At 34.1% G+C, this 11,608-nt stretch overlaps 1 protein-coding gene across 1 annotated transcript in view; it reads right to left on the reverse strand.

Annotated features, from left to right (window-relative positions):
- LOC101980722 (prolactin-3D4-like) overlaps window positions 1-5,609 on the reverse strand; it is a 6,004-nt gene extending 395 nt beyond the window's left edge. Inside the window, exons 1-4 of the mRNA XM_005355126.1 lie at window positions 5,579-5,609; window positions 4,468-4,625; window positions 2,991-3,098; window positions 981-1,160 (exon numbers count right to left, since the gene is read on the reverse strand). Of these exons, the coding sequence (XP_005355183.1) occupies window positions 981-1,160; window positions 2,991-3,098; window positions 4,468-4,625; window positions 5,579-5,609 (477 nt within the window). The remainder of the gene's footprint in view (window positions 1-980; window positions 1,161-2,990; window positions 3,099-4,467; window positions 4,626-5,578) is intronic.
- Window positions 5,610-11,608: the final 5,999 nt, after the last annotated feature.

Here is an 11,608-nt window from a genome sequence, read left to right on the forward strand (position 1 = left end):
GTGTGTGTGTGTGTGTGTGTGTGTGTGTGTGTGTGTGTGTGTGTGTATGTGTGTGTGTGAAATACATACATATGATTTGGATTTCGGTGATCCATTTTGGGTAAAGTTCCTCCAGTGACATCTACATTGGTTTTTTGAGATCCCTGCTCTTACTTTTACCTGCAGTTCATGGCAGACCCCTTTAGATCTGATTCCCTAGTCTGAGGGCTACAAAGTGAAGATACCACATCACACATTTGACACAAATTCCGAAACTAGATTCAGGTCCTCACACATGGAAGGAAGGCACTTACAGACATGATATATCTCCCAGTGCACCTTTCTCATAAATATTTAATTAACTGTGGTAGAATATAGGGGACTATACATTAATATTGAGAAATTCTGGAAATTAAGATAAAGTCATTAGATACCTAAACATAAATTGAAGCAAGCATATGTATTTTCTGCCACTCCACTGATCTCAGATGAGACACATTCACACAAGTGGACAAATAGTGAACCAGTACTATTGCCTGTGTACATGGAATTAACTAAATGACAATGAAAAGGCTAGCATGAGTTCTTTCACTTTGGGGAGTTTTACATACAGTACTTTCCATGATGTGCCCTTCATACCATATTAGTTCTAATAGAGGGTCTTGATCCTTTTATTCTTTACAGGGAAATCCACTCTACATTTGCATATTATATTGGATCCCTGCACATGAGCAGAATATTTCATTTAATGTATTATGGTGCAGGATATCCAGGTTGTGACGGGTGTAAGATCTTCTGAATTAGACTGGAGTATTTACCCTCTTCAACAAAGTTACTATCAAAATTAATATGAGGAATACTACTATTTTCTACAGAGATCACTGCTCTATCAGCTTATTAAGTATCCTTGTATTTGAGGTGTCTCAAAAGCCTTTTTGAATGACATAATACATGAATTTTATAAATAGGAAAAACAAACCCACCATGTAGAAATAGCTTACCCTATTGAGTATGGTCTTAAGTCCCTCCAGAAGAACAAGATTTTTAGCCTTCACAGCATTGGTTGTTTTCAGCATATCATCAGAAGGTTTTGAAAGAGAGGGTATGGCTGACACCAGATGTTTCAGCGGTTCTTCCCAGGCATTAGTAATGTTGACGATTGCTTTCAGAAGGTCTTCAGTCTAAGCAAACATCATTGGACTTCATATTAAACTAGGTAACTTACAGATGGGTAGATAGATTCTTGTAGTTTTTTTTAACAAGGGAGACAATCTATAGTGTATTTTTATTACTAATATTATATTAATGATTTCATAATATATAAATATTACATAAATATAAAATGACAATTACTGAATTCCACTTGGATAAATAAAACTAATTTGATTTTAATAAATTTGGCTATGTCAAATGATCATATCTTGTGTTTCCTCAACCTTCAACCATTTGTCTTACTTGTTAGAACTGTTCTCTTTGATGGCTTAACCTGTCTGTGAGAAAACCAGGTTTTACATAGCTTATTAGGTGTCCAAAGACAAGACTCATGTAACATAGGTGCCAAAAATGTCAGGAGTTACTGGTTCAATTAATTTCGACAATACTGAAAAAATTAGTTTCTCATGTACTTACTTAATATTTTATATTACAATAGTATATTAAAACAGATGAATGCAGGCAAAATGTTTTTCAAAATCCTATTTCTCATTTATCTGCATGATCCCAGAGCTCTTGCCACTAAAGAAGTTGCAAATTTATTGACATGTTAGAGAGAAAAATTATTACAAAGTATTACTTTAATTACAGGCATCAGTAGAAATCAGAATGCAATTTTAACCTGGTATATCTTAGGTCAAAGACACAGTCATACAAAATAAGTTCTTCATAGTTGTTGACGTTGATGTTTGTATAAGTATGAAAATAAAGACTAGAGAGAAGCTCAAGTAGAATTTCATAGAAAAGTAAGTTTATGATCAAAATGGACAGATAAGTGTTAATCACCAACATATTACTAGGAGCATCAGGCAATAATGATTAAGAATAACTGCATGGCATAAAAGAATATTAGTGTAAATTCTTATATTCAAGGGAAATATATTCTGCATACTGTTTGGAGCCTCTGTTTGTTGTCTTCTTAAGAGTTCTATTATCAAAGACTATCAATATTAAATATTTCTGTATCAACAGTATGCCATTTATGTTGTTTAGGAAATAATATGTATAAGTGTTTTCTTCAGTTTATTTCTTTATTATAAACACATGATATTCCAGAGAATATCTTTTGTAAAATTTCTTGTGTTGGGAATAAATTCATGACTGGAGAATAAGTTATATGTGTGAGATGGATATACATTATTAATATTACATAGATAAAACTGATGCTTACGTACGTAGCCTGAAGGAAGAGATCAGAACACATATACATTAGATTTTCAGAGTTATGTAGTCCTTATCAAAAGACAAATCATCCAGAAGAATATTATATGTTCTACAGAGGAATCTCTTAAACAGCCTAATTTCAATTAAGACATAGGAAAAGGCAAATCCATGAGGCAGGACTGTAGAAAGAATGACAAAAGAGCAAGGGGTCCAGGATAGTTTAGGAGTTGAAGAGGACACACTGCTCGTTTAGTCACATGATGTCATAGGAAGATTCTTTAGGGTTATATCACAAACACAGAGGGATTTGTATTTACTTCACATTTATGTGAATATATTAGAAATGTGTGTTCAGTTCAGATCAAAACTTTCCAGGAAAAAGCAGAAGGTGCTTGTAAAAATAGTTTTCTATGTGGACAATTACAACTCTGGGACCTTGTGAGTTGGCAGGCATTTTACTGAGTGCTAACATTAACAAAAGTATTATGTGATTCTTCCTTGACAGCGGCATCTTCTTCTATCTATTCTCTCTGAAATTATCACAACTCTTACGGGCTCAGTAATCACACACAGAACAATTAACATGTGTATAGCATGACATTTTTAGTTAAAAAAAAAAAAGAGAAGAAACATACTTTTGTTTCATTGACTTCCTGACGGGACTCTGGAGTATGGATGGAAGCTGTGTGGCATATCCTGGGCATCCTATCAGTAAACCAACTTCTCTTGAAAAAGTTTACATCCTGGAAGAAATTAAATATTTAACTTTTTGGAATTCAGAATTGAATAAAAACCAACGTGATAGTTTGATAACCTGCAGATTTTTGATATTTAAGAGCAAAATGTGGAACACTAGAACGATGGAAACATCATCTGCTTACCTTTTATTCCTTTACATGAGTAAATTAACTGGCCATTCTCTTCCCTTGTAGTGCTTGTTAATGACATTGTTTGGAAAGAAAACACTAAAATGGACCAAAACTTATAAATAACTACATCTTTAACTATCAGTTATACTAGGCTGAGAGTCATAGAATTGCTATTATTTATACATATTTAAAATATCTTGTTTTTTGTTTGCAAAAATTAGTCTTTTATTTTTTAAAAATGTTATGCTCATTCATAAATTTGCTTTCAAGCATCACCAAGTGTCAATGCCGTAAAAAGTTCATGATAAATGTAGGATTCACTCATGGTGTTACAGTCAGCAATGAATCATTAAATTCTAGGCATATTTTAAGGAAATATTCAGCAAAGAGTGAAGTAAGAATTTAGAAAATATTTAATGTTTATTAATGATATGAAGGATGTACTTGCATAAGGTATTTATTAAGAACATACAAATTACTTAATTCTACCTATCAGCGAATTAAAATAGTTAATGGGTTCTTAGAAATGTGTGAATCTGAAAATTTATGAGAGAAAAATAAAGGGTATGAGAAAAACTAATAACAAAAAATAATTCTGAGAATATATATTCCCTATAAATGTTGAGATATGTAATCTATATACTCAATGGAAAATGAAAATTTGCTTTGCTGTTTCCTCAATCGCACAACCTGAATAGATGAATTATATCCCTGAGGAAGAGAGAACACATTTTCTTTCTCCAACAGTCCGTCAATATTACTAAGACACTCATTACTGAGACAATAAACTGTGATTCTTTTATTTACGAACTTATGCGCAGCTATTTTGTTTCGTGTTCGTTTTTCACTGTTTACATGGTTTCAATTTTCTTTAGATTGTTTTCTCGCTACACAGCTAACTTCACTTCATTACTCATACACTGGTTATCTTCAGATAAGTAAGTAAGGAATGCCTGTGAAGACAGAACCCTGGAAATATGACCAGGAAATCAAAATTCTAATGAAGAAGTTCAAAGTTGTTATTGCTAAAGTTAGGACAGGAAAACGTAAAATATGATTAAATTCTTTACAATATTTTTTGAGATTTTTATGAAGCTTCACATTCTTCCCATTACACAATTCTTTCTATTACCTGAAAAAGTGAAGTTTTGTAATTGGACACATGAGTCATTCCAGTTTAATTAGTGGTCAGCCATTTGAAGGCCCTTTTAGATAAGAATCCAGAAGTAAGGACATTACTTACAAATTCATGGTAGATATCTGCAGCCAGGACATATGTGGTGTGAGACTGTTCAACCACACGATCATACAGGTCTTTAGTGGACACAATACCAGTTGGTTTGGAGACTGCATGCTCCCAAAGGAGCAGACTTGACACTAGCAGCAACACACACATCCCGGCTGTCAGAGAAACGACAATGAGATGAGCTATACAAAGGAAGTAGCAGACAGCTAAACAAGCTATGAATGTGCTCTGATGGCCTCTGCTATGTGATTTGGGTTGATGTACCTTAACTGACTATTCACTTTTACAATTTGGAAAATGCAGAGAAATAGATAGGTGTCTCCAAAAGAGAGCTAGAAAGGTGGGAGGTAGTTCACCGTTTGCATTTGCTCCAAAGGAGCTCCTCAGGTTTACAAACACAAGGAGTTTGTCTAACCATGAGCCAGAGACTCCAAGTCATTACCTGCATGTATCTGAAATTCTAGAAAATTTATGGTTGTCTTTCATTTTTTAAAAAATACTTTATTATTGTAACTAACTCTTTTTCTGTGTATACATTACTTAAGAGTTAGGTGATTTGATAGTTTATCCCATTTGATTTATTTCAGTAGATATCCAACCTTGGCTCACAAAGTAGTTACAACTTCCTGATTTTGTGCTCAAAGAAATCAGACCACTCATTTAGTCCTGTGTTCTCAATATATAGCATAATTTTTCTGTAACATTTTTGCATTGTATTTGTATTTTCTTTATGTTTCAAATGGCAACTTTTGAATTGTAAGGTTTTTAATAATCAATGATGATTAAATCCTAGTAATACTGTCCCACTTTACTGTCCTGTTATTAAAGACAACACAAAATAATTGAGAACTGCTTTGTTTCTGCAACACAATGAAGATTCTAGTTGATAAACTCTTAGAAGAAACGAATTCAGCAAGTAGAATAGAGAGACACCTTTCCCTTCTGTGTTAACTTGTGTCTAGATGAAGCATAATCAAATATAATTTTCCCAAAATTTCAGAATAGGTCACACCAAAGAAAATATACCGTAGAAACAACCTTGAAGAAATATACACTAATGCTCACTTAGACTCTATATATTAGAGGTACATAATGAATAGTTACTTACTGGAGCTTGGTAATGTCATAGTGAGCTGCATCTCTGAGAAGATTCACCACAGTGTGATCCTCAATTCAAGAAAGCTGTGTCACCAAATTCTGCCTTCTGTCAACGTTCTACCTCCCATATATACCACCAGATTGTGCCCAAAGCCATGTAGAGCTGAGAGCCATATTGAATCAATGCCTAAAGATCAGTGACGTTCTTTCCTCAGGGTTGATTGACATCCTCTTTACATTTGCCACAATTATTTGTCAATATGTGTCATCAGACTGCATCCCCCCCATATGATCAATAGAGTTCCAGTCACTCTCCAAATCAACAATTCCATCTTTGTTGGTTGGTTACTCATTTCCAGGTAAGCAGGAGAAAGCTTTTTCCACAATACTTTCCCCTAGTTCCAGATCTTATAGGTCTGCCATGCCTTCTACAAAGTTTCCTACTGGTTCTGGTTATTATAATTGCTTTCAATATTTCACCCTTTCATCACAGAAGTCAATTATTACAGATTGTTTTAATTCTGTGTTTTAAGAAATATATTACATTAACTACTAAAATTGTAAAGTTTATCTTAATAGACTAGGTAACAGTTCCAGTAATAAGCAGGTCTAATCACAAAGGTTTAGAAGGCATTTTGACAAGCACATCATATTTATTTATGAAAAGTCAACTTATAAAAAGTCAACTTATAAAAGCAGAAGATAACATTTTTAGGCTTTTTAGCTTATTTTTCTTGTTTTACAATATAACATACTCATTGTGTGGCTTCAGATTCTTGTCAATTGCAATGGTAACTGTTGTACCATAGTTTCTCTTTCTACATTTTGTCAGATTTGCTGATGTCCTTATCATATCCTTGAATTATAGCTATTTCAAGTAATTAACTTGAAATAATCTACACAGTGACTGGTGGCATCATGAAAGTGACTCCATTTTGTAATAGATTCTATATTATAGGATCCCAAAATTTTCTTGTTACTTGAGAGAAATATTCAATTTTCTTTAGCAATTGGTCTAATCGTACAATTCTAGTGGCTACAGGTTGTTTATTGACCAAATAGTTTTACTTAGAGGGCCTTAGAAATACTTTGAAATTTCCATCTTAAGATTTACAATTGCTTGCAATAACATAAGTTTGCCTATAACCATCCTGATGCAACCCTTATATTATATAAACATAAGTCAACCTAACTCATTCCCTTGCATATTCTTAATAAAAAGGGGTATTTTGACAGCATATTTTGATGCCTTTGTACTTGTTTCACCCTAAACTGATTTAGTTTTCAAAGACATACTTTTTTTCCCCACAGCCTATCATGGATGCTTAAATAGTTGGATCATCCCTAAGTTCTCTTATGATAGCCATCGTCCTATGGTTTAGTACTGATTTCGAATTATATTCTCATAAAAGTGACTGTGCCCTACGCTTTGGATTATCAAACTATCAGTTTTGTCCATGGACACATTATAACATATCCATCAATTATGGAGCAGTTTGGCTCAGCAGCAGTCTCCAAAAAGATGAGTGCCTATCCTCTGTCTAACCAGAATATAACTTTGCAGATCAATTTTATTTAAATTTATTATATGGTACAAAAAGTTTGTCTGAACTAGAGAGCAGGAATACTATGGGGGTCACAGATCCTAAAGCTCATGATAGAGACAATTTCTCAGCAGCACAGTCATACGTAGATACGATCTCAACTATGTCCTAAATAGTTTCAGATATTGTAGGATCTCCCCAGGCATGGGTCAAGGGAGAAATTTACAGCCTCCCTTAGTTTATTAAGAAGGTAAAGAACAAATTTAGTTCCTTATCCTTTACTAATTCTCCTTTTACTTGATTTCTGATGAAATTGTAGAAACTGATAGCATTGGTTTTCAGTATCCCCTGCAAATAGACAGCTTTTTTTCTAAACTCATGATCAAGAAAATTCATGACCAACTGTCCCTCTGGTCACTTTCAGGGAATTCCTTAAAGTTAGTAGATTTTATTTTCTGATGTTTTCATGTTATACTGAGGCTGTAACTGTTACTTCAATGCACATTTGATGAATAGGTAAACACACACATATACACACACATACATTTTATACACTACACACACACACACACACATACACACACACACATATTGGTTGATTTTGTGATGCTTTCAGGTGTTTCTATATCTTCATGTATGTGCATTTGTATGTGTGTGCAGTTATTTTGACCAGCAAATTATGCCATTGTCAGTAATACTGCTGACATAATTTTACAAAGATTGCCTTGTTAATCTTAATCTCACTGATTAGTTTAAACTAAATGGACAAGCATCCAGGAATCTTTGTATGTCTTTCTCCACAGTGCTAGGATTCAAGTGCATGTCACCATGCCAGGTGTCATTGTTTCTGAGGATCCAACTCAGGTCTTTATAAGAAAACACTGCCCAGAGAGAGCCTTCAATTATAGCATGCTGAATTTTATATGTAAAGAATGCTGTGATTACTGAATATCATGGTTCAAAGTGTTATAGAAATTCAGTTTTATTTTCTTTCAACAATTTGTAAACAATGTATATTTTAAAATTTGTTTGAATGTTTTTCTCAACTTTTTTTTTTTTTTTAGTTTTTCAAGACAGGGTTTCTCTGTAGCTTTTTGGTTCCTGTCCTGGAACTAACTCTTGTAGACTAGGCTGGCCTCGAACTCACAGAGATCTGCCTGCCTCTGCCTCCCAAGTGCTGGGATTAAAGGTGTGCTCCACTACTGCCCGGCATTCAATTTGTTTTTATATATGGCTGTAAATTTCAGATTTTTGTGATACAAAAAAGATTCTTGAGACTCGGGATTATGCTTAGCCTTATGTGGCAATCTTGTGTTTATTTAAAAATTTTTTTCTTTCCTAACTTTTCGTCAAAGTTACGTGGAATCATCCTAGAGTGACGTTATATGAAGTCAGTCATCTATTCAGTTATTGCCACTATAATTAAATCCGTCCATCTTGGTGAGACATTTATTAAGAAAAAGAATGATAGAGGGGACGTGAAACAAAATGTCCTAAGAGGGTGTGAAAACTTCCATTTGGGGAACTTCATCCAGCTGAAGTAGGAAACAGTTCCACAGATTCAGGCCTACCCTGAAATTCATCACACTCAGTAGGATTTAGAGGAACTTAGAAAGATTTTAGGCTTCGATGGTGACTAAGATTAAGCATTAGATTTCTGAAATTATCTAGCTTTAAACCTATTTTCAGTTATTCTCTTAGAAATGCATATAAGTTATTTGATTATTATTCCTTTTTCTTGAAGTCTTCCATGTTCTACCTGCCAACTCCATGTTCTCTCTCCCTCTAAATAAATGGTAAAGAAAGTAGCACACTGCAACATAAAATTCAATACATTCAGAGTAACTAGTCCTTAGAGCAAAACATTTCCTAGAATTTGATGTGACAAGACCTTCTGTAAGGTTGCTGTGAATACCCTCAGAAAATCACTTCACCCCGCTGCTGACTGAGATGAACCTAGTACACAGGATACACCATGAAAGACCTGATTAACAATGCTCCCAAACAGCAGGAAGTAGTATGGACAGAACTATGTCCATATTCTCAAATATTGTTTATAACTGTTTGTTTACATTTAAAAGGGGATATGATATAGGTATGAATAATTTACACTGGTATGGTCTTGGTTTACTGATACAAATTTGATGTCAATTTTGTTAGATATATTTCTGATCTTGACTAAGGTATTGTGATTGTGAAGTTCATTTAAAAATGTAATATATAATTAAAAATATAGTTTAATAGATAGTCATCTATAATAGTCAAGATTGTAGTCATGTTAGTTAGGTTTTATATATTCTCAATGCTTTCCTGGTTTGTCCTTCATACTTCATGTGTTCTGGTACAGTAAGTTACCTGACTTTCTTATATATTTCAGCTATATGTATTCTACATCTTATATCCTTTTTCTGAATCCTTATACTTGATTATTATGTCATTTGATGTAATAAGCTGAAGCAGAGCTAGGCAATGACTGTCACAAGATAAAAAAAGTTGTGTCCACCCATTCAATAAGTTATCTCATTATTATGCAGCACAGTTACTTTCAATTGAGATCATTGTTATGTGAAAATATTATTAAAGAACCTTGGAGAAAGTTGGGTTTGCAAGCAGACCTTAACTAGCATAACAGCCAGTGAATTGTAGAGAAAATTTTATTCTTGCAAATGAAGTATTTCAAAATTTATTGGCATTTAAAAATTGCCAATTTCAGGCACAGGATCAACAAAGACATGTAGAAATGGCCTACCCTGCTGAGTATGGTCTTGAGTCCTTCCAGAAATCCATGATTCCTGTCCTTCATATTATTAGCTCTTTTCAGTATATTATCAGAAGTTCCTGGGAAAATGACCACTGCAGACACCAGGTATTTCAGTGATTCTATATGATGTAACGGTTCTCTGACAGTTGTGTCTTTCTTCATCTGCTGGGGTTGAAATAAGCACACACCTTATGGTCTTAGTAATCACACACACACACACACACCACATCACAACTATCTTCTTCTTAGCTTCACTTGTTTGGTGAAACCAGGGAGGAAATCTACTTTTGTTTTGTGAACTTGCTCATGGTTCTCTGGAATATGGATGGAGACAATGTGAAACATGCTGAGTGTCCTGTCCCTTAACCAACTTCTCGTGCCAAACTTTCAATCCTGGAAGAAATTAAATGATTCAATTTATTGGGATTTTAGAATTGAATAGAAACAAACATGACCATAACATGAATGGATTTGAACTTTAAATTCTTAAAAGTCTGTAACTACACAAAATTAGAAACAGATGAAAGAAGGAAACACCATCTGCCTACTTTTTTTTCACTTTATATATGCAAACTGAATTGCTGGCTGGCCAGTCTTTTTTGTTCTTCACTAGTATTTTCTTCCTGAATAATATTGTTTGAAAAAAAGCACTAACATGTATTCAATCTCCAAATCATTTATTTTTTAAAGTAGTATTCTTTTATTTAAAAAGAGATTAAGGACAAGATTGGAGGTAGAAGGGAGAAGATAATAGGGATTTATTGGACACAGAATTTTAAAAGGTAATTACTACAGAATCAAGAATTTTAGATTGTTTATTTTGCAATAGTGTTTCTCTGTGTAACAGTCCTAAGTGTTCTGGAACTACCTTTATAGATAAGGTTGGAGGTCTGCCTGGAACCCACAGAAATATGCCTGCCTCTGCCTCCCAAGTGTTGGGAATAAAGATGTACACCACCATTGCAGAGCTGGAGATGGTTCAGTCATGAGAGACTAGGTTCACAGCCAAGAAAGAATCTAGGTTTCTTTACATAAAATTCTCACTGCCATATCCATTAGTATACATAATTTGATGTTTAGTGGGTATTTTCTTCAAATACATGGTGGTTGTTACTTCTGTATTTCAACATAGTCTATTTTTCTCAGTAAGTAGAAAACTCTCTGCTTTCAAGCTCAAATTTTTCCTTCAGCTCCGTCAATATCCTTTGGCATTATCTATAAAAGAAATTAGTGTGCATGTTAAAGTTGAAAGCAACATGAACAACATAGAGCGGTTTTAAAAATTACTGCTGTGGTGATTGATGCTTTATTCACAACATACAGAAACTGGAGCCAACCTAGATGTCACTCAACATAAGATTGGATAAAGAAAATGTGATACATTTACACATGTAGTATTACTCAATTGTTAACAAAATAACATAATGAAATTTGCAGACAAATGGAAGGAACTAGAAAAAATCATAATGAGCAAAATAACACAGACCTAGAAAGTTATAAGTGCATATTAGCTGTTAAGTCAATTATAATCAAGCCCCAAGCTACAATCTATATACCCAGAGATATTAGGTAAAAATGAAGGGTCTTGGAGATGCATTGTGCCGTGCACCGCGACCCCGATGTCTGTGCTCTGTGCGCTGGTACCCAGCTCGAGAGCTTCGGGCAAGGGGGCTGGAGGTTAAAATACACAGACACACACAGACAGACAGTGAAAGGGGTCATCCTTGAATTCCCG

Source organism: Microtus ochrogaster, chromosome 16 (genome assembly GCF_000317375.1).
Source record: "Microtus ochrogaster isolate Prairie Vole_2 chromosome 16, MicOch1.0, whole genome shotgun sequence".
Classification (NCBI taxonomy): Eukaryota; Metazoa; Chordata; class Mammalia; order Rodentia; family Cricetidae; genus Microtus; species Microtus ochrogaster.